The sequence below is a fragment of the Acanthopagrus latus genome, chromosome 2 (assembly GCF_904848185.1).
Source record: "Acanthopagrus latus isolate v.2019 chromosome 2, fAcaLat1.1, whole genome shotgun sequence".
In the NCBI taxonomy this organism is placed as follows: domain Eukaryota; kingdom Metazoa; phylum Chordata; class Actinopteri; order Spariformes; family Sparidae; genus Acanthopagrus; species Acanthopagrus latus.
The window spans coordinates 2,295,311-2,323,144 of record NC_051040.1 but is presented as its reverse complement, the minus strand read 5'-3'; the positions used below and the strand labels follow the sequence as shown (position 1 = coordinate 2,323,144).

The 27,834-nt window shown below is 42.2% G+C and overlaps 2 protein-coding genes and 1 long non-coding RNA gene across 9 annotated transcripts; 1 reads left to right on the top strand and 2 right to left on the bottom strand.

Annotated features, from left to right (window-relative positions):
* Positions 1 to 112: 112 nt before the first annotated feature.
* Positions 113 to 9,622, bottom strand: si:zfos-464b6.2. Of its 6 annotated transcripts, none has more exons than XM_037084097.1 (12): positions 9,300 to 9,622; positions 8,239 to 8,283; positions 7,759 to 7,905; positions 6,539 to 6,633; positions 5,640 to 5,725; positions 4,864 to 5,077; positions 4,473 to 4,588; positions 3,891 to 4,002; positions 2,770 to 2,959; positions 2,174 to 2,476; positions 1,636 to 1,801; positions 113 to 1,547 (listed from the first exon to the last, which is right to left on the bottom strand). In XM_037084097.1, exons 3-11 carry the CDS (start codon positions 7,857 to 7,859, stop codon positions 1,663 to 1,665), a joined length of 1,356 nt encoding a protein of 451 aa, XP_036939992.1. In that variant the 5' UTR covers positions 7,860 to 7,905; positions 8,239 to 8,283; positions 9,300 to 9,622; the 3' UTR covers positions 113 to 1,547; positions 1,636 to 1,662. The 6 variants fall into 6 exon arrangements, with proteins under 6 accessions (XP_036939992.1, XP_036939985.1, XP_036939967.1 ...); XM_037084090.1 differs by having other exon boundaries at positions 1,652 to 1,801; positions 2,758 to 2,959; positions 9,300 to 9,621; XM_037084072.1 differs by having other exon boundaries at positions 2,758 to 2,959; positions 7,759 to 7,921; positions 9,300 to 9,620.
* Positions 9,623 to 15,098: 5,476 nt separating this feature from the next.
* LOC119030497 lies at positions 15,099 to 17,955 on the top strand. Of its 2 annotated transcripts, none has more exons than XR_005078298.1 (3): positions 15,099 to 15,312; positions 16,030 to 16,197; positions 17,329 to 17,955. It is a non-coding gene; the product is annotated as an uncharacterized LOC119030497 (long non-coding RNA). The 2 variants fall into 2 exon arrangements; XR_005078299.1 differs by having other exon boundaries at positions 17,298 to 17,955.
* Positions 17,956 to 20,850: 2,895 nt separating this feature from the next.
* Positions 20,851 to 25,460, bottom strand: LOC119030495 (mRNA decay activator protein ZFP36L1). The gene is made up of 2 exons (XM_037118138.1): positions 25,037 to 25,460; positions 20,851 to 24,194 (listed from the first exon to the last, which is right to left on the bottom strand). Exons 1-2 carry the CDS (start codon positions 25,088 to 25,090, stop codon positions 22,992 to 22,994), a joined length of 1,257 nt encoding a protein of 418 aa, XP_036974033.1. The 5' UTR covers positions 25,091 to 25,460; the 3' UTR covers positions 20,851 to 22,991.
* Positions 25,461 to 27,834: the final 2,374 nt, after the last annotated feature.

Here is a 27,834-nt window from a genome sequence, read left to right as displayed (position 1 = left end):
TCTGGTTTTCCTGTTTCCTCTCAACTTCTGCCCAGTTTCTATACGCTTAGATATCAAATGTACTTTTTATAAAAACTTATTGTTCTGTGAAAGAGTGAAAAGAATACCTCTGTAAAATTGTGCAAATTCATTTATTGAAAAAGTACTTTTTTTAAATACAGCAGGATTCACTTCAGAAAGACAATGCCAGTACAAAATAACTTAAAGGGATATTCTGGTGTAAGTTTAATCCATGTTCCAACACACCTTGACACCGAGTAGGACCCTCCCTCGAGAGATAAAGTTTGCGGAAAACACAAGTATAAATCGCCATCAAAAACCCACAAATGATGCTCAGAACAGCACCCTGTTTCTAATGTTGCTGAAGTTTGGTGCTGTTCCATGTTAGAACATGGATTAAATTTACACCGGAATATCCTTTTAATGAATAGATGGTCATCTAGAGTTAATTCAAGTATTTTTGATAAGTTGATGCAATTTAATGGTATTGTTGCTCAAGTTTTTAAACAGTGCTGCCATAGATTCAAAATATTCTGTCATCTGTTGTGCAATTGAAGCTGTTTCTATCTTGGAAATACAGAAGTTCTGAATTATTTATAAACATATGAAGATCGACTCCCCGAGATAACTGCAGTAATTCATTTACAGAACTGTAGCCACCTTTTATATTATGTCAAAGATTTGTATAAATCAACCACCAAAGAAAGTTATTCATACAGTATGAAACAAATATGACAAAAACACAAAAACATTCACATGATATTAACATGAAACATAAAACTTGATGCTCCGACAGAAGGCAGCACTTCACAGGAGAGTGAAGATCTTCAGTGCCCAAGTGAAGTTTACATGAAGTCAGCTGACCACATATTCTCACGTAGCCGTACGTGTTGACAGTGTCACAAAGCTCTGTTGTCTGCTTTATAGCTAAACACTGCTACCTACCATTAGCTTGGAAGTTGACCTGCTGGTTTGCATGTTGGATGACTGAGGTGGTTAGCTAGCTCACACAATGACCATCCACACAGAACACACCCTGTGTATGTTGTGAGACGGGTAACACATCCTCAGTCCTAAACAACTGGATTTCTAGTCACTTCCAAAATGACTCAAAACAATGTGACTGTTGCAGCGTATCAGCAACAAAGCTCTTTGGTTGGGTTTAGAAAAACAATGTGGTTTGTGATAAAATAAGAACTTTACTACTTACTAATTTAAGAACATATTCTTTTTGATGTGTTTTCAATCATTTTTCAGACAGCGGTGCAGCTCTGCAGCACAGAGGAACAAGATATTGTTGATTGTTGCTGATTAGAAATGTCATGTTAAGACTGCAGCGAGCCCCCCTCTCCACTGAGATGGTACACATGGCAAATATTATACCTGAGCGTCTGGGACCCTGGTTACTGCGTGTGTCCTGCACTGTTGGCACCAGTCTGCCCTTGTCGGCAGCCTTTTGGCCAGTTGAGCTTGTAGAAGCAGGGGCAGTGAGAGAAATCGCTCTCATTGGACTCTCAGCTATCTGAAGATGTGCACGAGTAGAGAAACTGAAAATAGAAAGAGAAAACAAATTGAGTCTGTTGCCCATCTGGTGCAGTTTCTCCTTAGCTTTTCTCCTCAACCATTGGTTCTTACTTTTGAACTAACACACATGAATAGATGCTACTGTACGCCGTCCTTTTGTAGGAGTCCACATTCGCTGAGCACGGTATTGACACTCTGTGTGAAGCGGGCGCCGTATTTCAGCAGTCGGTCGTCATAAATCAGCTCCTTCTGAGTCAGCTCGGGTTGTCTTGGATGTCTGCATGTTCACAAAAAGTGAGAAGTGGAGCCACTTTAGTAGATTTGCATTTGAGAGATTAGTAGACCCACATTACACATGACTAACATCTGGATAGAAGGGGTATTATTATAAGGTTATTATTGAACGATGATGTAAACATAACTTGAAAAACTAAAAAAAACAAAAAAAAAACCCTCAATTAATTAATAACTTTTTTACATGGTGTGAATAGGAGAGCTGTATCCTCTAACACACCTGTAGACAGGTGACTGCTGCATGTAAACAAACTGATGGCTGGAGCAAAGGTGTGCTGTGGCATGTTTCAAATGCATTAAATAAATGTCTTATCAGAGGACAAATCATTGCAGGAGCAGGTGTGCATGAGTCTACCTCGTGTGGTACATCCGTGCTATATTTCTTTCCACCCAGGAGCAGACTTGTAATGTGTCTGGGTCCAGCAGCCCGTGGACGGTCAGGGAAAACACGGCTCGAGGGTTGACGATGGTCTTGAAGTTGCTGTAGTCACTGCTCACTGGCTCTTGGTACAGGTGAGTCAGGATGTTCACCCCAGGCACCTTCTGCCAGTCGGAGTTGAGATGAGTCACTTTGACGGTGTTGGGGAACACGTTGTTCTCGAACATGAAGCACGGGCGGTCATATTTATTTTCCAGCAGAGGCAACAGCTCCGACCAACTGGTAAAAGAATTTTTACAAATAAGCATTGATAAGCGTTTTAGAGGCCGTCTGTTTAAATGCATAAGCAGTATATAAGCAGTTAATTAATACAAGTTGAGTTGCCTTGTGTCTTAATAATGTTATATAAATAAACTTTCACTTTCAGTAGTAAGATTGTATTTCATCCTGTCAGTGTGCTGTAACAACTCAATACGGAAATGTTTTTTGACACCAGGCATCATTTGGCTGAGCTAAAAGTACATTTATAACAAAAAGACACTTCTTGTAGGAAGTGCTACCTGTCGACTGACTGGGGCAGAATGAGCTCGTCAATATCATGCAGGGCCACGTATCTGGACTGATACATATATCTGTAAAGACAGTCATGGAGAACAGGAATCTGGCCGAAGTAATGGATTTCACCTGGACCATGTTCAGGCAGCCAGCTGCGAGACATATTCAGAAATCTGGACAGAGTCCAAGGAATCACCTCCACCAAACCTGAGGAGAAGACATGTAAGGATCAGATCACAAGAACATGGAGGCAGTCAAGATGTTTCAGTCTGCCAATCCCAGATTCTTCTTCTACCAGAATTAAAATGCCTTCGTACACATGAAGGATTCACAGGAACGATGCAGCACTGACTGACGCGCTGCTGATTCTGATTTTATCTCACTGATATCAGGTCACTCTCCTACAGCAGCTTCATCTGAACTAAATTCAGTTACTGCTAATTTTAGCAGACCACATCCTGCTGATGCGCATTCAAATAAAGTCTCTAAACTGGTGAACATGCTGCAGCCTCTACGCCTCACTTCAACATAGCTCTGTGTGCAATTCAAGACAAAATCCATTTATTCCTATGGGAACCTCCATGGTCGATGTGTTTGCAAAACTAATCCTTCTGTTTTCTTTTCAGTGTCTACATGTGCAAAGTGGAAGGCTCTTTTATACTGACAAGAGAATTGAACCCACAGAGAATTATCAGAAACTCTGCAGCTCTGTGGAGCCTGTTTTGTGTTTGAGCTGCTAGTGTTGGTTTAGCTGCACATTTACTGTAAAGTTCAGTCCCAGTAATCCCAGTAGGAGCAGGTAGTGGTTTTTCCAAGCTCTGATACACCCACTGTACACACACATATCCGGTTTAAGTACAGGGGATTTCAGGACATTGGTTATGGTTGCACTGTTCGGGCTGTACTTGTTTTTGTTCAGTGGAACTTTTGCACAGCCTCTTGACTTAACATCCTGCAACTCCTCTCAAAAGGGCAGAGGGAAGGAAGTCGTGCATGGAAAAGGGTGGCTGTTTAAACAATGGCAGTGTAAGGGAAAGTGTGTCTAATGGTTGGACGGATAACAATACCCCTGCTGCAGTTGTGCAGTCACACTCATACATAGAAAACATATTCCACCTCCATCATACTCCACCTTTACCTTTCTGTGTGTAGTAGTCCAGTATGCGCTGTGTCTCAGGACTGCTACTGGTCTTATAGACGACGACTCTGTCCACGCCCAGTAACTGCAGTGTCTCAAAACTCTGGACCAGCTACAGTGCAAACACCAGAGGCATATCAGTTCAACAGTCAATGACAGGCAGACTTCTCTGGGCGTACTGTAATATACAGTAATATACACTATGAAAGATGCAAGGCATTAAAAACAGCCTGACAAACACAGTAGTCCGGTCAGTGTGATTTCTGGAGGCTCCAGTGTAGATGAATACAGAGGAAAAGTTTATTTTAACAAAAAGCAGAATGTTTTTTCCTAAAACTAATAAAGTCCTTTTTGTGCCTAAACCTAACCACACCACAACCATTTGACAAGATTATCAACAGTCGTGTTGGAAAATAATAACCTATATATAAATATGTTTCTTTGAGTCTGTCTGATTTTGTCCCTCAGCATTTCTCATTTCTTCCTGTCTTGGTTACTTTTACTTTTTATGCCCAAATTTGACTTTTTAGGAAGTAACAAAAGTTGAAAATGACTGTATAAATGAGTTTAATCGGATGTTACCTGCAGCATGTTGTTGAAGTCAAACATGGTGGAGATGCAGACAGTGAAGCTGTAATGAAAGGACTCACTTTCTGTCTTCTTGTTCTTCACCTCCAAATACACTTTGTCAAGTTTTTCTACGTCAGATCAGAGAAGAAACACAGACAACCACATTCATTCACTGTAAAAGTTCAGTGTGCTGCAATCCAACAAAAAAACAACTAAATGAATTCATGACCAGAGAATATATGCTGATGTATGAATCAAACACTGCCGACACTGTCTATATATCGCTGTATATGTGTTTCATGGTGCCCCAAGATTTTTCAGTCTGGGCCTCCGTCCCTCTAGCCCTGCTGCTAGCATGCTAAAGATGCTAAAGATCTTACGTGCAGAAAGTTTCCTGTAGTACCTTGAGAGTCAGCTGCAGAGGTCACAGTAACATGAGATGGGCTGTCACAGCTGGAGGGAAGAGGACACATGATGTCTGCAGTCCCATATGCAAAGCCGAAGTGATCACCATGGACATTTCTGAACCCTTCAGAGATGTGCTGTTGCCCCATACAACAGAAAACACAACGGTACGCTACCGTCTCGCTCCTCAGCACCACTGCAATGACTCGAACCTGGCACCAGAAAACACAAGTAAGGACTTTATTACAACGCAACGGGACGCATGTACATTTAAAATCTACATTTTATTCTGAAAGTGTTGAAATAGTTTGTCATTCACCTGTGAACATTTGTCCTAAACCGAAGGATGCTATACAAATAATACTGTCATGATTGATTATTGGGTTACAGACTATCACCAGACAAGAGCATCAATACTGAACGATCCTGCAGAACCCCAGATTACATCCAATGCCAACGTTCTTGCTTTCTATAACAGATCCATGCAACATGTAAAGTTGAATTTATGCACAGCATATGACCACAGTCCCAACATGTTGATGTTAATAAGCACAAATGGTTTCTATCTACAGTTCAGTGTATTTGAATGCTAACATTATCTAATTAGCACTAAACAGCACAGATGATGCTGGTGGGATGTCATTAGTTTTGCAGGTATTTGGTCATCATTCATTTAATATTTAGAGGCCTCTGTTAACACACAACCCACTTGCCATACTTTGCACCACGGGGGGTAAAACCTGTTACAGTTGGTCACCTGCCCTCTTCACTGACCATCTTCTTTTCTGTGCGGTGCTCCTGAAACGCTGATACCAGAATTGTTTTCGTCTCCTTGACTGCCACAAGAGGAACTTGCGATCCTGGAGGAGATGAGAAAGTGAAACATGTTAAATGAATTGGTGCACAAGAGCTTGGTGGTGGCTGTGGCAGCACACTTCTCTGTCCACATGCCACAGCAGCAGTAGAGAATGTTCAAATTGAAGTGATACCACAACAAAAGGTTGATATTTACCACAACCCTGGTCTTAGTGTGGTGGCTTTGGCAGGTTTATTATTTTAAGAGACAGTGTTTTTAAAGTGCAAAAGATCTGGGCAGTTTTTGTAGGAGGTGTTTACTGTAAGCAGCCTGGATTGGACAGCAGAAGTGCTTTGACTATGGTTTAAGTATAATGCTGATAAAGAAAAAAACATCTTGTGCACTGCTTGAAGACATAGACAGACTTCATGACTTGAAACTTTCAATGAGATTTCCATTGCAGTATATGATATGCATGTATTTGCTGTAGCAGAACAGTAGAGCATAAACAGTTATTTTTAGTACACAGGTCTGAATTATTCTCAGCAGGATCAAAATGTTATTTAACATGTTCATGAGGCTTCCCAAGAACCAATCACGAAGTGTGTTTACAGTATTACAACATGAACAATGTTGTGTCACATCTAATTCATCTAAAATGTGTATTTGACGCTTTCATTTCTGTAGTAACAGCACACTAACAGTGAATGACATGATGGTTAAACAAGATTGACCACTAGAGAGACTTTAAAAACAGGAAAAAGGAAAGTAGATAAATGAAGAGCAGCTGAGGACAACAGGAAGAGGAAATCCAGATATCTAACAGACCTGAAATCTTAAACAGCAAGCAGCATTCACAATTCAGCGGTTCATTTACCTGTTTGTGCTGGACCACAGCGTACAGGTTTTGGTGGACGCACTGGATTCCGAGGCTGATTGCTGTGAGCCGGGATCCGGAAGGTCTGGTAAGGCCTACACATGCACAGCAAAGGATTTCTCTGATGAGAACATTTTTCTTAACAAAACATTTTAAATACATTTTAAAGCAAATATGCAAAAAAGCAGTTGTGTATACTAAAAGTACAAAACCTGATATTGTTGCTCAATGTAGGGCCAAAAGTCAGCGCTCCGAGCTGGAGGGTGTTTTAAGTGTCAAATCAAATGCGGAAGAAAGTTGATGAGGAAAACACTCAACACTGGGTTTGCCACCAGTTCCTACTGAATCAACTCAGTTTTATTACATCTGATTTTTGACAGTAAAACTGTTAATAATTGCACTCTGAAGATTGTTTGATTAGTATTTTTTTCTTAAAACTGGTGTCCACACTAACAGCCCTCACTCAACACACTTCTCTCTCTTTGCCTTTGGATGCAGATACAGTCAAACCCCGACAAAGAAACATGCTTTTGATGAAGTCATGTGCGCTAAGCTGTAAAGGCTTTAACAACATGTGTCGCTGTTATGTTTCTGTTTTTGTATTTATGACTTATTGTCTTTTTGTTGTATAGACTCATATCTTCCATAGAGGAGAAGACATTAATTTGTAATGGGTGCACATGACAGATATTCCTTTCCATTTTGCATCACCCCTTCAGCCACATTGAATAAAAAGATTTGTAGCTGCTGTTGACACCACACCCTGCAGGATGTGGAGGAAGTGCTGGTTTCATTACTGCTAATAAGCTAGCTGGGAGGGCTGCCAAGCCAGAGACCACTGTTCAAGATAGAATTTCAACATTTGTAAGCATTAAACCACTAGATATTTTGAAGAAGATGAAGGGACATTTCCAGCAACGTTTGAGGCAACAAAACCAGGTGCTTTAAGACAAAACTGATATTTTCCCTGAATCCCGAATTGTGCTTTGTGTGCCTAGATCTAACCAGACTGTATAGACGGCAATGTCACAGCATCAAGTAGAACTGAAACAAAGTTTCGTCACATCTGGTTTGCAGAAACATACATTGGTAACATCCTGACAATTGGGTTGTTTAAGTCACACTGTGTCTCCATCCACCTGCACTGTCAACAGTTTTTATACTCAAGATATCTGAATCATCGTCATACAGCTGCAGATCAGACGAGTCGTTTCACCTACCTAGACCTGAGGGTCCACAGCAGCAGGATAAGAGTCACGATGATGACGACAGGACAGATATACCTCAACCATCTGAACTTCTTGAGTAGAAGTGCAGACATGATGCCTCAGTGCTGCTGCTGCCGTCAGGCTGACAGGCGGACAAACCTGGAAGGGCAAAGTTCTAAATAATATGAACAATAAGAGCAGACTTCATTTTCACATCTATGTCAAAGAAGTCCTGATAACTGCATATCATCACAGAGAACCACAAAACAGAATTACTTATCAGTAAACATTTGACTGCTCCACACACCACACAGTCACTCAACATTCAAATGACATGCAAACAGGAGGCTTTGCTAAAAAAAAGTGATATGAAGTAAATACATTTAGAATAAAATGTTAATATAGTAAACAAAACAAATGCCCCCTGCATCATAATCCAGTCATTAAGTCGTGTTTGATGAAGCTTGTTTAATTACATATAAATGAACTTACAGGCAGGTGCTGGGAGGCAGGGGGGCTCAGGTACTGGGTCACAATCTGACAGGCAGGCAAATATAAAGAAGAACACTCAGGGTTGGGTTCAAGAGGCTCGACAACGAAAGTACACGGCATGACCCTGAACTAACAAAGGAAAATCATTCAGGCTATTTAAATGTGTAAGATAAGATCAACTTTATTACCCCTGAAGGAGGATTGGTCTTCATGTTCAGGCGACTGCACCCTACAATACACTGACTTTCATCATTTGAAACTGATACGGATAAATTTGTACAATTCCTGCTTAGAATAATAACATTTAGAGGTGCAGTGCTTTATTTTTGTATTTCTTGGCCTCACCAGCACATTGAAACCTTTTCAAAGATGTTTTTCTACTCTGAGTCTTTTTTTTTAATGTCCCCAACACTTCGAGACTTCATACCACTCACCACTTTTTGTCACATCTCTACTTTCCGTGTTCGTTTTATTCGCATGTGTTAAAAACGCCTTGTAGACCACTACATGTGTCGAAATGGACGTCACTGAACGAAATCAATCGTAAAAACATGCGGAAACACTCTTTTTCCCCTCTATGAAAGATGATCCGCCCATCAGCCGCTCATTAAAATATAAAAAAATCAGACAAAGTATACCAAAAACAATCCTTTTGTATCAGCCGGTGGTTCTAGAATCAGATCGATGACCTGCGTTTACAAATATCATCGTTAATAAACCAGCAGTTTTCATTTCCTCTCCACATATTTGATATTGTAAGAGGTCACAGTGCGCAACGGACAGTTACTTTCTCTTTCTGAGAGCACTGCTGCGGAACTTGTGGCTCACTGATATATTATATTATAAAATAGTTACTGACTTCATATTTTTTAAATCATATATTAGACATTGTTCTATCGCGCACATCAGCCTTATTTAAATTAAAGTATCTGTACGTTATGTGAGCCCACGACGACACAGAGAGACTCCATAAATGATAAATATTGAGATAAGAAAAGTCATTCTGTAATATTCCTGCAGCCACACAAACTTTAAACATCATTCTGAGCTCGCAAACATACCTGAGCGTTCAGTCGCTGCTGGGAGACGAGGAGCAGACTCACCTCTCTCACTCTGCTCACATGTGACGTGTGTGATGTCTCAGATCCGCTTCATGGATGAATTATTTCCCGAAAGTCGATTTTTACGGAGGTCGAACCCACTCGGAGTTTTATCTGGCTGGCGAGCAGTTGCGCTCGGAGACACTTCAGCTCCGATCAGTTTATGACACACACACACACACACACACACACACACACACACACACACACACACACACACACACACACACACTGAACATGTGCATCTGCACCAGGCTGAGAGCTGAGTGCCTGCGTATCTCGTGCACAGCTGTCACACGGAAGAGACTGCAGCAAGACGCAGAAGAGGAAGTCTAATCAGCTCCTCAACATTTGTGAGGGCACTACGTGCCAGGGGAACGTCGCCAGCTCATCGCAGGGCCCTCACTGATAAGCAATGTGGGGTTCATGCAGCTCAGCCCTGCCTGGAGCTAGTCGACCTGCTCCACCCGCTGAGCTACAGACGCCCAACGATTTCATATTTTATATATTTAAGAAAGATTATTATTCAGTTGTATAAGTTCAAAGTGAAAGTTAACTTTATTGTCAATCAGACCATGCAATTCGTGCAAGTAATTACACAGAGGATCGAAATTGCGTCCCCCCATACTCCAAATGTGCCAGTAATATTTTAACACACAACATGAACACAATAGCGCACACAGATATAAACACATAAACACAACATATACAGACAGCCACAGGGCGTATACACTTACTGAGGTGCAACAATAAGAAAGAACAGAAAAGGAAGCAGAATCAGCAGGGTGGTTACATGTATCAGCTACAGCTTCTTATCTGATTCTGCAGAAAACATAAAAAAACAGATGCGGTGTGAACTGTGTGGTGCGGTTACTGTATCAGTTCTGCTTTCCTCTGTTTCCATAGCAGATTGTACAGCTTACTGTTGAAATCCTGAATTCAGTGGCATTCAGAGGAAAGAAGTCCTTGATGACAGACCAACTAGAATGGCACTCAATAAGAGCATCGGTCCACCTTCTGTACTCACTCATAGACACCAGCCACCTGAATACACCAGATTATTATATTTTGCTCCCTGAGGAATCAATAAAAATGATCATGGATCTGTCATTTCTGTTTTTTGCTTGTGTGTGCTTTCTTGCTTTTATATTGTCTTTTGTTCTGTTTCCCTCCTGTGTCCCTCCTGTAGTTTCTGGGCTGTCTTCCTCAAAGATATCGGCGTGTAGTATGTTGATAAAAAATTCTGCGGAGGCAAGGCTGGGTGGAATGATAGAGCAATCTTTATTAAACCAGACTTGAGCCGAGCATCCGAGCAGAGTGTGGCCCCACATCTGATGTTCACCAATCTCGGGCAGAATAATGCCAAACGTTTCTGCCTTCCTTGCCCTATCGGAACTCCTACGCCTTAGCTCTTAGGAATTCTACCAAGTGCCACCCCCCTCGTCTCTACTCGTGAGACCCTTCTTAAAGTCCCTCGGGCAGAGCTTGCTTGCTCCTAGTTGGTTACTGTGATGGGTTGAAGGTCCATCTCCCATAAATGACCAAATCTGTTACTGTCCCTCCTTCGGGCTTGTACTCCAAAATTACCTAGATGAGCCCTCTATCCTTTTCTGGACATGTGTCTGTTTAAATATCATCCTCCATCTGGAACAGGAGTCAGGCTCCAATTCAGTCCCTATAGTGGCCTTGTCTCCTGCTAACCTTTGACCCACACAGCTAAATGCTGACTCCAAGGTCTCTTGGAGCTGTGAGCCCCGTATTGTCTGCATTCCCTAACTCACACAAGAAGGAACAGGTTAAATTTAAACTAGGTTGAATTAAAGGCCAGAATGTGTTGTCGTCCAGACACCTCACTCCACACCTGCTCTGCATCACCTTCATCAGCTCCCTCCCTGCACACTTGTGCTCATCCCCCTCATGTGGTCTACCCTGTCTATTTCACAGAGAGCAGTTAAATTAAAGAGGAAGTATTCAGATGGTGTCAAGACAGTCAAAACCACAAGTGTTAATCTGTTTCTCCCAAATGGGTCCTGTTAACGCACTTTTTTGAAACCTGGTCTCAGCGTGAAGACATTCTTGCGTTCTTGTGTGGATGGCGAATCTGCATATTTTGCGTATGGATGAAGCCATGGCCCCGCCCCTCGACCCCTGAACCCCGTGACGTCTCATAACAACACCAACAGCAACAATGGCGGACTACATGCTTGTGTTGGTGCTGCAGAAGATATTGAGCCTATCAGGGTTCCTCTGCCACTACGCTGAGCGAAAAAGGATTATGACCAACCGCATATGCCACATCGTCTTCTTCTTGTTGTGTTCGGTTTCTTCTTCCACTGTCTGTTTGTATACAGTGTGCAAGCTTTATGTGCATGCTCCATCTCTTCCTATGCATTTCTTGTGAATTTCAAGCCCCACCTGTAGGTCTGGAATATGAACTAAAGCGTGTTGAGCCTTTTACAATGGATTTGGACGCAAATATTCTTGAAACAATGCAGAGGAAGAGTGTGTGTTTAAACACATTTTTATAACATTGTATTGCTGACAATGTGCCAGAGATTATCTGGTTGAGTTTAGGACACATGTAGACCACATTTCCATCTTTAGATTACAGCCTGCAATGCACAGCATGATTCCCAGTTTACTATTTTACAGTGTAAATTATGCTGACAGTGTAGCTGAATACGCACTGATACTTGCATGTGACAGGTACCAGATGCAGGATGTTTGAGGGCAGGGGTGGAAAAAATAAAAAGGGCACCAGCTGGCTGTTGGCACCTGGATGTGCAGTCGCCCCCTCTAACCCTGATCCTCGACAATGTAACAGTAATCTTATTACACAATTTTCAAATGTAATCGAGGCTGATGAGTTACTCATGTTTGGATTCTGATTATGTTATCCTGATTACATGTAACTGCCCTCTTGCCCTGGTCACTGCATTTTCAGAAATAGAATACGATACAAAGAGCTGTTGGTCATTTAGTAACTTTCAGACTCAGCACCTCTCTGTTACATGTAAACCAGCTTCAGCTTACACCTGAGAGCGAGCAGCCCTAATGCCAAAACTACAGGAATTATACAAAACAGCTTTATAAATCCTTATCACCAGCTCCAGGCCGACAGCCGCAGCTGAACTCACTTCACCAGAAAAGTTCATTGTTTAGTGACGTGTGTGCGGCTCCCAATGATGTCATGCTCACAATAGAATGAGTACACTGTAGTCAAAAATACCCACAGTGTAACAGCCCAGTTTCCAGGATACAATGTTAGCAATGCAGTAAACATGTGTGTCCAGGGTTGACCTCTGTACAGAAAGTGGCATATCATTTTCATATTAAATGCATATCAGCTGATTTAGCAGGTGGAGGGGACAGAGGTGGCACAAAGGCTGATCTGTGTTACCTCACTGGGTATTTTGAAGGATACTTGGGGATATGGGAGCTGCACATTGTGGAGAGTGCACAAAACACATACTGCACATGAGCAGGCATTGTAAACAACGGCCTGAATATTGTGTCTACACACATACATGTGAACGTGTGACAGATATGAAGGAAGTGTTGTGAGTATGGAAGTACGTCACAGACATCCTCTGTAGCTCTCTGCACATCAACATCCTGTGTGTCTGGAGGATAAGGAGGTGTGTCCATATGTCGTTGAGGGACAGGAGGAAGTCTTCAGGGTCATATTTTTTCTTTCAGGACAAGGGGTTCAATTGCTGACACGAAACCGGATGCTTTCATTGATAAACAAGATCAAGGTCGGGTGGAGAGGTCAGATGTGGGAGATGAGCGTTTTCCTGCCTGTTTGCTGTAGTCTGTGAGGATATGCCCAAACGGGCTCATTTGTTTATCATGAGAATAAATTCTCCTAATAAATGATAAAGATTTGGTAGTCATTACCTCAGATATAACATTTAATTTGTAGCGTAATTGTTGACAGCTGGGTCTTGGCAACCTCATCAGTCAGAAGACCAACAGAGCAGGAAATGTGAGCAGCGAAAACTGTCAGGAAAACCAATATTTACTAGACTTGTTGGGAAGAGAGAACAAAACCAAAATTAGAATTATTACCCAGTACCTGGGTCTGGGGCTGAGGGGTAGAAGGCTAGAATCCACTTTGTTTAATGCCCATGGAAGTGTTTTGGAGTGGACACCAGTTCATTTGTATTTTGAACATTCTTTTATCTGTCCTCGTGCCCAAAGATCAAGGTCCTGGTGGAGACGGGCTGAGCAGCTTCTTCCACTTCCTTCTGCTGAGTCTTTACTTTCTCAGCGGTCAGCAAGGAGATACAGCCCTTCCACTCAGTCACGAGTCTTCCACATTCATACTTACTGCAGTGGTTCTGGAACTTTTTCTCACAATACGAGCGAGCAGTTTCACATTCTCAGCTCAAAAATGATCCTTTCTGCTTGTGCATTTTAACCCATTTCCTCACCCCTATTGGGATTTATTTCCCTCCAGTTTTTTTCACAGCACACAGTGCAAAGACCGCATCATTCCTGTGTCATGACTAGAGTGTGTGATCTTGAAATGTGTGACCTTCTTTCACTGATTAGCCATGCAGTGTGCAAAGTACAACGGCTGCAAAACCCAAAAGTTGCTCAGTTGTGAACAATACACTGATGTGATGACAATGTGAGAGGCATCTAGAGTGACTGAAGTAACTGATGGATTCATAGACAAAACTGCATCATCACAGCATAAAAATGGAAAGGAATATTGGTAACCTAGTGGTAACATATTCAAAAAACACATTAAAGAGCCTAGAATGGACCCCTGAGGAACACCACAGGTGATCTCAGGTAAGACTGAAACCAGTGTAAAGCAGTCCCAGTCACACCTACAGTATGTTTCGAGATGACTATGCCATGATCAACACATCACAGTCAGCATCAGAATCCATCACAATGACATTTACAACTCTGAGAGATGCAGTTTCTGTCCGGTTAAAGTTCTAAAGTGCTAAAACAGTTATTATTTTTTTCAGTGAGGGCTGAATAACAGCTGATTAAAAATGGAAAGATCTGAAAAAAAATCTTCTTAAATCTTAAAGTCTCAAGATAATAAGAATATCATCTTACGTGATAAGGAGATTTATTGCCATTTATTAACTTTAGTGGAGCAGAATGGGTTACCAGATCAAATGAGTTAATAATTCAATGCACTTCCTTGCGTGGTAGAGCCACTGTAGATGGTCAGATATGGGCCCCAGTGCTAAAAACTTTATCAAAGACACCGATATGCCTCACATTTTTCAAAAGAAGAGACCTAGAGGAGAACTAGGGGAAATATGGTGGGCGGTAGGCAAGAAGTTAATATTCCCCAGCAGCCACTTGGGTTTGCAGCAATAAGATGAGAGAAGTATTTTTACTTTCGCTTTTTACAGTGTTGCGAAACTCACAAAAGCACTTCCGAGTCACAAACATTGCTCCGTATTTGGAAGCTTTCCATTTTGACTCGGCACATCCACACTCCCTGCTAATTCTGCGGACATTAACCCACAGTGGTTCCTTTGTTGAAGCAGGACAGGCTGTAGATATTTTAAGCTGAGCTACGCTCTCCAGAGTGTAAGTATTGTGGCCAGGCTCTCCACAGAACAGTACCGAACAGAACAGAACAGTACCGAACAGAACAGAACAGTACCGAACAGAACAGAACAGAACAGTACCAAACAGAACAGAACAGTACTGAACAGAACAGTGCAGTACAGAACCCCACAGTTGTTCATGTCTGTGTGTCTGTTAATGTTTGTAATGACAGTGAGTGAATGACTCCTCTGCTTCTTCCTGAATCAGAGGTGAAAGTTAACTGCTCCCCAGTGGATTTTTACTTTTGTCTTGAAGTGAGAACACTCGGTCTCACGAACATCAGATGGAAGTGTATAATTGCTTTGTTTGCGTCAGGGACGAGGCAGTTATTCCACCCGAGGCAGTAATTTCAGCTAATATTTTCAACAGATTTCCTTCTGTTTGTGTAAGTGCACGTTCCTCCCATTTCATTCCCATTGTAACATTGTAAAATACAAAGGCTAACACAATTTTGCCAAAAAGAAAAGTACAGGATTTGCTGTAGGTGATTTAATCTACCATGAATGATACACAAATAATGGAAACAAAACAGACGTCACAATTCATTAACAGAGTCATACGTGAAGGGAGTGACAGACTACACCTTTGACCAACGTTAGTCACAGGTGTCTTTCACAACCAGATGTATAAAGAGTAAAGAAATGTATATCAGCACTTGAGTGTAAAGGTTTTTCCTCACTTATGCCAGTTTTCCATCACGTGTGTGCCTTGATCTACTCAGTTTGCATTTCCACTTTGCTACCTGCTTGAAGGTCGTGTCACAGCAATGATGTCTTGTCTCGATCCCTGCAGGACCAATAAAGAATCACCGCTAACAAATTGGCTCCGCTTATTCAGTTACAAACATGTTTAATTTTCTATAAGTCCTTCACAAAAAAGCCCCCCATGTTATTTAGTCATTCAAAGCTTTTATTATGAAGCAGCGTCACACGAAACGTGTTTTCAGCAGCAGTAACTGAACACGTCTCCTGAAAGAGAAGATGATGAAACAGTCGAACACAGCAGACATTTAAAGAACAAACAGGATGAGAGAAACTAAAGAGATTCAGTGAGAAGCTACACTGACTTCAAAGAACGTCTTTCTCTCGTGTTTCCTGCACAGATGTGAGGTAATTTTGGAGCGAGACGTGTGACTGCAGTCGCAAGACGTCACTATGACCCGCTTGGAGGCGATACGGCTACTGCTCGGCCCATTCTTATTACGTCGCAGTCTGAGATCGACACTTCTCCACTGGCAGGACGGCGGCTAGCAGAACAAGCTACTGCTAACGTGAGTTGTTCAAAACTTTCTTTTTAGTAAACTTTGTGTACACAAACAATGTTCTCAACGCTGGTGTTCATGTGTAGAGACCCTGGTGATGCTACCAGCAAAGTTTCATGTTGTGTCGAGACTTCTTACTGTTAGAGATTTTGATGCTATCGTAAAAGTGCCCGTAGCACTCCCATTGAAAATGAGTTTGACCCCAAAACGAAACTACAGTAAATCTTAAAAGTGCCTCTTTCATCGTAATTATGCTTTTACACAAAGGTTTGACTCATATACATTCGCAAACAAAGCCAGGGTTGAATTTTGGTGAGAGTTTCACAAAAGTTTAGAGAGAACTTTGGTGGAATTGCTAACAAAACTTCAGAAACATGAAAAAAGGCCCAAACTGGACACTGATCTTCTATAAAAGGCCACAGGTTTAATCTTTAACAATGCACTGTACTGTACAAGCTTAACACATGTATTTTTTAAAATATTTGGTTAATCTTTCGTGGGAGGCAGTGAGAGTGGAAGCAATAAGGGGAATGTGTGTTTTGCATAAATTATGTGAACTTTGTGTGGGCAGAAAACATACACACACTCACACACACGCACACACACACACACACACACACACACACAAACACACACAGGTGCATTTCACTAAGGCTCCACTAGATGGCCTCGCCTCTCTACCTCTGTACTCTGCTGATGCTCAGCTTCAGGGTTAATCTTAAAGCATTCTGTAATGTGAGAAACTATGTGATGATGAAGACAACAAACTCACTGCTGGCGTTAGATTCACCCATGTTGTGTTTGAGGTTATATATTTGTGTGTGCTGGGAACGCATGCAGAGTCTGGCAGGTAGCAGGAGAAATTCCCTTATAGCAACCCACTTTCTGAAATTAAGGAAATCTTCTTTCCTCAGGTTGTGAGTCTCCTGAAGTCTTCCGCCTCACTCCTCCATGAATAGTTCATTGTTTTGACATGATTACTTTTCACTCATTAGTTTGTTTATTTTTTTGTGTGCAGCTTGGGGAACAGAAATGTAATTATAAACTCTGTGTTGCGTAACAACAATCAAACATTTATCTTGAACTAATTCAAGAGTTTTTCAAAGCAGCACTGAGTGTTTTACTGCTCCACTGCGGCAGGAGATTCCCACCGGGACTGGAGGTGGCACAGAGCAGATGGAAGTCCAACCAGACAACCAGCAAACAGTGAGACACAAGGGCTACAATCAGCACACAGCAACACAAAAAGCACCAGTAAACAGGAACATTTGAGGATGGACTCCACAGCCTCATGGCACTCGGCCTGAGAGACGACTGAGTGAACATCTTGTTGGCACTCTGGGGAGCGTGAAGCTGTGTGTGCACATACAGCGCCGACATGTTTCACTTGTTGTTTTCAGTGGGGAGGACCTTGAACTTCAGCTTGTTTTATACAAAGTTAAAAATAGACTGCCTTTCTCTTCCAGGGAATTTGATGCAATTTCTTGGTGCTCACAGAGAAGCCAGCACATTGTGCACATCTACAACTCAAAAGAGTTCAAAAAGAGTTCAAAAGAGTTGCTTTGCTCAAGGAATCTGTATAACTCCAGCATCACATATCCCAAAATATCACTCATATATCCAGGGATTCTAAAAACATCCAAAAATTATGACTGGCTTCGAAAGCAGTTCACAAAATCATGTGGATATCTTCATTCTTACAATGAAATTCTAAAGTACATTCAAATAATTGACTGTCCTGTAAATGTCATGGTTGTAACTCAGCTGGAGGCTTAAAAAGAGGCAAGTACACAACTCTGCTGTTCTATTTGTTGGGTTTTTTATTAGGAAAAAGTAAGTCACACACACACACACACACACACACACACACACACACACACACACACACACACGCACACACACACAGCCACTTATGCACACACCTCCTTTACAACATCGCTCCAAACCCATTGGTCCCCTCCCGAGTGACCCGTTAATCAATAATTCCTCTTCTCCACTCTCTAAGCCCGCCACAAACCCTTTCCTGCTGCTGAATTCTCCCAAATCACTTCTTTCAGCCTCCTCCACCCTCACACACATGCAGACACACATGGGGAAGCCGCCCCTCACCCTCTCTCCCAAGATGATTCCAGTCCATTCCCATTGAACGGCATTAGCATACAGATGTTAGACTGAAAAGGGAAAGCAGGGACACACAAAAGGCCTGCATGACCAGGAGGGAGGGAGGGGTCGAGGGGCTGCGCAGGGATGGCCCTTGGCCTTTTTAAGGTCTTACACACACACACACACACACACACACACACACACACACACTACACCACGGGTACTGAATGGTAAGTAGCCATGGGGGTTGTGGAAGTCTGCTCCTGCTTCACTCTACTGTTATTCATTCACCAGAGGGAAATCCTCAGCTTGCCCTCAGCTGAATGCCAACACACACACACACGCACACACACACACACACACACACACACACACACACACACACACACACACACTCTCTCTGAGAGACAAATACAAAAGCTTCTTGCTTCGTATCATTTTCACTAAGTAAGTTCCAGTATGTCCAGGATGACGTTACGTTAAATAGTAACAATAATAATAATAACTTACTGATTTATTCACATATACAAACAAAGAGCTGGAATTTGAAGAAAAACACTTTTCATTCTTCTATTTCTCAGGTGAAATCTCTGATCAGCTTGTGCTTTTATAGGCTGTTCGTACTAGAAAAAACTTCTGGTCATGAAAGAGTCAAAACTTAATACTGCTGCCACTGTGTGACCTATATAAGCAAACAAGGCCATAAATGAGAAGTCTATTTATATACGGGAATAATAGTTATTTAATTTAATAGTTTACTTTTGCCATCTTCATATGAAAGTAATTAATCCTACATAGAAGGGGCTCAGTTCACAGTGTTCACAGCCCTAACAGAGCCTCAGGCCTCTTTTTCTACAGACTTTATTTCCTCCTGAGCTCGATCTTTTTATCTTATTATTTTTCACTTGGAACAAGACGGCTGAGGATTTTGAAGCCCCTCACTGTTTTTATGAACAGAAACCTTTGTGTTTCTCTTGATGTGGACTGTCACTGCATGTCTGAGAAAGTAGTCATTTCTTCCTCTGACCAAACGACTCCTTGTCCTTGCGAGCGTGTTAGTGTCCAAGGTTCTATTTTTGTTTTCCAAGCATCCCAGTGTTGTCTACAGCAAGCCTGGAGGGCTAGAATACAGCGGCACAGGGCAAAGCAAACTTGGCAAAGCATTTTGTGTTCACACAACACACAGATTAAGGGAAATGCAAGATGACTCGAAGCTTCAGAGGGAACTGATTTGTTTGAATTTTTCACATTACACAAAAAATGCTGGCTAAGCACTCAAGACCCTTAGATGCTGTATCCTTTAACACTAACCTGCTGTTTACATGTTGATGCATTAATGAAAATAATTATACAAAAACACTCTGAATGGGTTTGTTTTTCATCAGGAGTACTTTCAGTATATTTCACAGAGTCTATATATTAATATTGTGTTATAATATTATTTTGTATAAATGTTATTTTGAATGCAGGAGATATATTTGTAATTAAATATTTACACACTAAATCTTTACACACACACACGCACACACAGACACACACACACACACACACACACACACACACACACACACACACACACAGAGGGGAGGACGTCAACTTCTGCTCCACTTTGTGTGAATGGATGGAAATCAGTCACAAGTATCTCTGTGCCCCATTGTCTGCTGGGAAGTCTTTGTTCGAGCATCTGTTGCCCAAACATTCTCCTCAGTGTCACTCACTCTAAATTGGTCCGTTCAGACGAGTTGCAACAAAACTCACTCCTCTTCCCACACAACACACACACAAACACACACACGAACGCACACATGGAGGGGAGGGCTGGGAGATTCCCTAAACACAAGTAAGAGAAAGAGTTAATCTTTGTTCCTTTTGTGTGGCACTGGGACACAGATGATCGTAAAGGTCCTAGAAGCACTGGCAGAATTTTAAAGCGGTGCTCGTGGGAACGTTTCACCAAAAATGAACATTTGTGTTGTTTCATCATGTTGTATGTAAAGATTTCCTGCTCGACATCGTCAGCGTTTTTGCACTTTTACTGAACATAGAAGGGATCTGATTGAAGGAATTCCTCTGAGAATATAGTGATTTTGTCCGGAGTAGTCTTTATTTATACTGCGTCTTCTAGCTGAGCTCATCAGTGTCTGAGTTCTGATCATTTATATGTGAACTTGCAGAATAATGATGTACGACTTAAGAAAACATTATTGTAAAGATGTTAGGGAGCAGAGAGGGAAGATGTGAGGAAGACTAATCTTTAGGTTATGAAAACATACTGCAAATCTCAGTGTAGAGCTGTACATGTGGGAGAAGAGTGAAAGAGCTGAATATTATGTTAAAGTGAGGTGTTGGAGGTCTTTCTTATGTGTATTCGTGTTGCTATTTTAGTCTTTGTTTCATAATATACGTGAGTAAAAAATCATCTAAGTTACAGGAAAACATCTTCAATCTTCAAAACTTCTTTATTAAATCCAATAACAGCAGAGCTCCTTTGCACTATATAACAAAATTATGTAGTGCAACAAAAATGTAGTAAAGTACGAGATGGCAGAGTTCTGATTTTTCAAAGACTTTTATTTTGAAATAAAGATGGACAAATATATTAAGATAAAGAGCTAGGATATCAACCATAACCAATGGAATGTAAACAATAAATGCACTTAAATTATGTAAAACAGAAACACGATATCAAACAACACAATATAGGTTTTGCTTTGAAAAACAAAATAAATAAGACTTTAAGTTAACAAGAGTAACAAAACCGGCTTGCTGTCGAGTCGAGCTAACAATAAGCTGCAGCAACAAGCGACGAGCGTCTCCGGACTCGTCGGGGCAGGTTGGGTCGATTTCACGACAAAAAAACAAACAATTACAAACTTGCCTGATTTTCTTTTGAACTCGTTTGATTTCTCCTGCCGCCCAGAGATTTAACAAGCTAGCTAGCTAGCGTGCAACAGAGGTGGACCTACAAACACATTGTCATCAAGGCAACTCTGATAGATAAAAATCAAACTATAAACAGCGGCCACCTTTTTACCTGTTTGTTTACATCGCAGGAGAAGGAGATAACACACAGGTAGGAATTTTCACGCACAAAGTCAACATTGCAGTAATACAGCAGTCCTGACATACACTCAGATTAATCACACATATTAACACTCTTCTTCATCAAAATAATCTTCTGATGGTTGATGGTTGTACACATACTGCTAACTCACACTGACACCATGAATGTCAGGTGAACGTCTCCTTCTCCACCACTTTGCTTTGCGTAGATATCAGCACTAAACATTGGAGGAAGGTTATTACAGTCAGAGGTGCGAGGCTGAACGGAGAGGAGAGTAGACTCACTGTAAACTCACACCAGCAACAGAAAGTGGTGATTTTAAAAGATGTCTCGCCATCATTTGTACCGACTGACTTGTTGAGCTGCCTGTGATGTGAAGATTCAGCAAGTCTTGATTTCTGCCAGGCCTTTTAGCCAATAAGGCAACATACATGTGGAATGCCAAAATGTTTTTTCTTACTCCTTCCCTCTCCTCTCCATGGGCCTTCTTAAAGCTACTGGATAGCATGAAAAGCAGATGGACATCACGGATGCATAAGTAAAGCATAATTTCTCAAAAAAGCATAAAAACAATCACATGAAACCGACAAAAACAACAACCAAAAAAAAACCAAATTATATGAAAAGCAATAAATAAGTCTAGAAAGTTGTTAAGCTATGATAACAATAATCATAACATTGTATATTAACTGTCGCTGCTAAAGGCTAGGCTACTTGTTATCAGTACTAGGAGGTTAGGGGAAATCTAACATCAACTTTGGTAACTAGAGAGTCAGTGGGTCGCCTACACTTGTGCTATCTTTTGTTGCTAAGGCAGTTTAGCTGAACCCTTGCCAGGCAGTTAAATTGGCTGACAAATACAATCAAGTCGCCACAGCTACACAGCCAATCAATCAATCAATCAGTCAATCATACAGTGACGACATACAGTCAGTTAACCCTCTTACGCATGGACAAGAGGCTGGATTCATACAGAGAGCCCTGAACATGACTGGAGAAGTGCTGCAGGCTGGCGTCACTGAAACAGTTTGTAAGGAGGAAAAAAAATTAGGAAATCAAATCTGTAAAAAAAACAACACTGCTATGTTAAAAAAGTGGATAGCACACCAGTCATACACAGGGCAAACAGCTCTAATCTTAAATCAGGGTACAAGAAGTTCTCACACAGAACTTCCCACTGAGCTGGAACAGCTTAGTGACGCACCCTCCAGGTATTCTCTAAAAAATGGGTATACAACAGTATACAGCAGTAACAATGGCATAAAATAACAACCTTACAAAAATAACAATAAATCAAAAGGACAAGTCAGCTAAAACTGGACGAACACTGAGCAGCGCTACAACTGCTTGGATGAGAAATGCAATATGCACAAAGTTAGGTACGTTTACCCAGCTGCATTCAGGGAGGAACCGAAAACCTAATGTTTAAATCCTTTGTGACTTCATCTGAACTGTGTAGTTTTGGTAATCGAGTTTCTACTTTATTTAGACCCAATACTGTGAGGAGAAGACGAGCCTCAACACTGCGTGTTTTTGGACTGGACAGAAAAACCCAACATCAGATCCCGGTCACATAGACTTCAACAATTAGAGCATCTATCCCTAATTAAATTCAGCCCTGTGGTAAAACCCTTCCCTACTCGTCTGAAACAGACAGGCGGCTGAAGATGGGCAGGCGCCGGCCTTCAAAGCTTGGTGACTCTGTGCCACTGGAGGAAGAGCTGAGGGAGCAGGAGGAGGTGTAGCCTTCCTCAGACAGGGAGTCAGCTGAGGAGCAGCGCTGAAGCCCAGGAGGGGCTTTGAGGCCGACGGGCAGCTGCTGGGGGAGTTGGTATGGTAGGTTTGGGCTTTTGGAGGTGGGACACCTGGCGCTGACAGAGTCGGTCACAGCGTAGAAACGCAGGGCTGAATCACTGCTGTCTCCTGTCAGGTCGGTTATGCCAGAAAAGGGATAGGGGCAATGCTTCAGGGGCCCCGGCTCAGGGAAGAGAGGAGACAGGAGCTCTGGGCTCCCTGTGGAAGGTGGGGAAGGGGAGACAGAGGAGGCCCGGGTGAAGAGGAGGGAAGAAGGCTGCAGCTCCTCAACTGGTTGGAAAGTCTGTGGAGAGGAGGAGAAGCCTGCAAAGCTGAGGCTGTGACGCAGCAGGGGAGGCCTCATCTTCTGTTTCTGGGGAGCGCTGCCAGTGTCGACCTCATCGGCGTTGTGGATGAAGTGGCAGCGGGCGCCGTACGGGCAGAAGCCTATCGTGTGGAAGGTGCGGCATGGCTCCGTCTTGTACTTCGGGTGCCTGCTGAGACCTCTGAGCTCATCATAGCCATGGGCAAACTGGCACTTGGTGCCGTACTTGCAGGTGCCACTCTCCTCATAGGTGCGACACAGTTCGGTCTTGTAGCGGGTGGAGATGTGAGCGGCTGGGGCCGGGGGTCTTGCAGCAGAGGGGGAAGCAGCTGAGGAGAGAGAGGTGTTGCTGATGCAGAGGCCCGGTGGAGGGAGCAGCACGGGTGGGGATACATTCGGCATTTTGTCCTGAGGGCTGCTGATGTTGCCCTCGATCATGCTGACAGAGCGGTCGACTCTGAAGGGGATGTGGCTGAGCGTGGAGCGGGGAAGTTGAGCATCCCTGTTCCACTGCGGGGTGGAGGCCATGTTGAGCCCCCAGCAGGCCGAGTCGGTCACCTCAGAGCTGCTGCTGCTGCTGCTGTTGAACTTGGAGTTGGGGAGGGTGACGGGGCAGAGAGAGTGACGACGCTGGAAGCCCAGGACTCTCAGACGGTGCTGCTGCCGTTGCTGCTGTGAGCCGGCAGGCGAGCCATCTGTCGCCTCGAGGCCACGGAAATTCTGTCACACAAAAGGAGAGAGGAGAAGAATAGATGTGAGCTCTCTGCATTCCTGGAGCACTGGAGCGAGACTGGCAGGGCCAAGTCAAGCTGAAAGGAGATTTTAAAGCTGCAGCTGAAGCAACACGGCTGATAAAACAAACTGGAAAAATTCATTGTAAAAGTTGGACTATGCTTTATCTTAGTTACATCAAATAAAAAATACATATTAAAGAGAAAAAACATTTGTGTTTAAGCTGGATTGCATAAACAGTAAGTGAAAACACTAAAAATACAATTACATTTAGTATTTCATCAGAGTTGATATATATATATATATATATATATATATATATATATATATATATATATATATATATATATATATATATATATATATATATATATATATATATGTACACAAACATTACAGTTTACCAAATGACAAATCTCATACAATACATACATTTCTACTCTAAAAAGTTATTTTTTTTACCCCTATGCTTTAGGAAATCTTATTAAAACAACCCCTCTACATCAGAGCCTCTACATTATTTGATTTTTGGGAAACTAAAGTTTGAACTCTGATCTGAGCTGTAAGAATATGAAACTTACAAACTTCTTTTTCCCCCAAACACTGAAATGAATACATCATTAATACATCCATTTCCTGAAATAAGTTTAGGATGCACCCGCACAAAAACACTTCTCTAAGTTAATTTGGCAATGTGTTTTTTAAATAACTTTTCACCACCTCATTCTTAGTTTTTAGCGCTGCACAGGCATCTTAGACAGGAGCTTAAGATGATCACAAAAGAGGTAGATGTGACAGATAAGAGTTAAAAAGTTAGTTGTTGCTCTCACCTTGCAGAACTCCTCATCCAGTTCCAGGAAAGGCGTCAGAAAGTCGGAGGGCATGATTCACCGTCCCCGCTGGGTTAAGACGCTGGATGTCTGATCCCACAGTGGAGGACTGCTGGGGAGGACAAACTGCTGAAGTGAAGGGAAGATGGAGGGCCAGACAACGTCTCGTCTTTGGGGTGACAGAGAAAGAGTTAACGGTCTGTCTGGGGAGATCCCTTTGCTTGTTCCAGCAGTTGAGAGAGGTTTTTGGGGAGGGAAGGGAGAGAAATGTGGAGGCGGTCAGGTCCGTTGCAGAGCAGACGAGGATTTGGGAAGAAAGAGCAACGTGACCCCAGGAGGAAAGTTCCTCGACCATCTGTTGGAATCTGTTTAAATAGTTGGGGAAACCCACCCATTCACACCCCCCTGCCTGTGTTCTCCAGGGGGCAGGGCAAGGAGTGTGTGTGTTAATGTGTGCTAATGTGTGTGTGTGTTGGGGGGTTGGGCTGGGGGAGGGGGTCCTGCATTGTAATGGTGTGCTGGGGGGCAGGGTGGGCACAGAAAGACGGGGAGGGAGCTGAATGAAGCTACTTTTCAACCCATTCATCACCAAATCCTTCTGGGTGCATTCTTCTTCCTCCAGCAGCCAGTCCTCTTACTTTGTGTAGGATGGATACAGCTAAGGAGATAATGACAAGTGCTGCTAATACCAAATACATTCACTGTCATTAGTGCAGTTCAAATGCAGCAAAGTTGTTGTAAGTGTGTAAAAGTGTATTTGACATACGGAGACAATGCACACAGCTCATTTCCCTCCAAATGTTCTCAGCTGAAGTTTACAGGAACGAGATCCGATATCTGTTTAACTATAGATTCTCTCCATCCGAGGAGTAAAGATTCATCAGGTGATACTCGGTTGTTGAAGATGTCTGTCCATCCTCTTTTCACCAGATAAAATGTGGTAACAACGTCGACGTGTCACAAAACACAAACTTGTGAACTCATTCTGAAGATTTGTTCGGCTTGTTGATGGAGACAGCATTAATGATTCTAAGTCACTGAAGAAAAACTGCAACCTGAGTTTTACTTTTCAACAATGACTTCCTTTGAAACTTCACAATACAGGTGTCATAAATGTTTCCATATAATTTTAACTATGAAATGTCTCCGTTGCAGATGTTTTTTTCTCAACTCTCCACTGACTGTTCATTAAAATAATGTTTTGTCATGTGGACTTTAACAGGATTCATTATGGCTCCGAGTAACATCAGCTCAACTAATAACAACTCATCATAAAATGTGTTCTTATCAAAAACAATAAAAGTTTCTGCAATAAACTTTAATCCACATGAGCTGAAAAGAAGGAGGAATGCTTTAAATGGATTTCCAAACTCTTGCCTGCTGGAAACTACAAAATGCCTACAGGTGTAAATAGAGTGTGAGCCTGAAGATCTGTCCAGGGTCGACCCCACCCAGTGTTAATTCAGCTTTAGTTCTTGATTGCTTGTCAGAGTCAGAGATGTTTTCATAGGTTGACTGTTTACCAGTTATAGTTTATTCCATGAAATTCTCCTTTGGAAAATGGAACCAAGACAAGGAACTACTTATGAACGATGTTTTCAGGCTTGCTGTTGTCATTATTAACAAAATGTAAGCACACACAAGTTGTTTCGATCAGCCGGCACAAGATAACCGAGTCTCTTGTTACTACCTGCTGTTTGTTTACTTCAATTTCTGCCTTTCAAGATTCTGAATGAATAAAAATATTCACTTATATCTCAGTTTATATTGTATATTCTTGGCCTCACATTTACAAGAGATAAGAACAAGTCATGCCTATTGGGTGAGCCACTCCCTCAGCAGTGATGTTTCATCATCAAGGTTATGTCCTCTCACAGCTTGTTGTTGTGTTGACATGCAAATACAGGTGAGTGAGGGTGGATCAAAGCATGCAGGACGGACAAGTGTCAGATGTTGCTCTCTGTTTGAATGGGTCCACTTCAGTTTTTCTCTTTTTTGAGTCTGGTAACACTTCAGCCTGAGGCAGGTCGATAGATTTTCATGATAATGAAGACAAGTACATCATTTTGTAGTTGTATGTAAAGTAACTGACACACAGGTACACAGTGAAGTAGTGAGGAATTCAAATGAGACCAGGTGTATTTCCTTCAGATGGACTGCTCTGTCCAGACGCTTCTGCTTGTTTGTTGCACCGCTCACTGAATCTCAGAGTCCACGTGTTGTTTGAACTTGTTGTTGTGTATTGTACCATTTGACAGCATGTACAGTGGGAGCAATGATGCATCCCAAACACTACTGTTGATGTGCTGTTTGTGTTGCGCGTTGTGTCTCTGTATGGACACTGGGGGAACGTTTCAGACAGTGGTAATGTTGTGGTCGGGTGATCTGGGGTGTTGAGCCCATCAAGGAGTTCAGGGGCTCCACAGAGGAAATGTAAACACGGCACTGTTTGCTGTCAGTGGGGATCAGCTGGCACAACTGAAACAATATAAATGGTACAATGACAAGTAATGTTTGTCTTAGTGTGTTTGTGTGTGAAAGAAGGAGAACAAGTAAGATGAGCGGCGGGACTGCGTTAACGCCGACTTGACTACATTTGAAAACAGACCTTCCTCCCTCCAGTGAGGCCCTCGGGCGCTTGTGTCAGTAAAATGAGGAAGAACGAAGACAGAAGACTGACTGTAATCAATCATTTTAAATATAAAAGCAGTCGATAACACATCACAGGCAACACATAGAACTACAATATGTAGACTTTTTCAGACAGGTTACTCTGGACTGTTTGCAGCCTTTTTAGG

Bases quoted from the DNA above. Each gene is read 5' to 3' on its own strand.
- si:zfos-464b6.2 (XM_037084090.1), bottom strand. From the start codon at position 7,859: ATGTCTGCACTTCTACTCAAGAAGTTCAGATGGTTGAGGTATATCTGT. The intron at 6,634-7,758 runs GTAGGTGAAACG...GTGCATGTGTAG, and splicing joins CTGTGGACCCTCAGGTCTAG to GCCTTACCAGACCTTCCGGA. The intron at 4,589-4,863 runs GTACTACAGGAA...GATCTGACGTAG, and splicing joins CTCTGCAGCTGACTCTCAAG to AAAAACTTGACAAAGTGTAT.
- LOC119030495 (XM_037118138.1), bottom strand. From the start codon at position 25,090: ATGCCCTCCGACTTTCTGACGCCTTTCCTGGAACTGGATGAGGAGTTC. The intron at 24,195-25,036 runs GTGAGAGCAACA...TTTGTGTGACAG, and splicing joins TGGATGAGGAGTTCTGCAAG to AATTTCCGTGGCCTCGAGGC.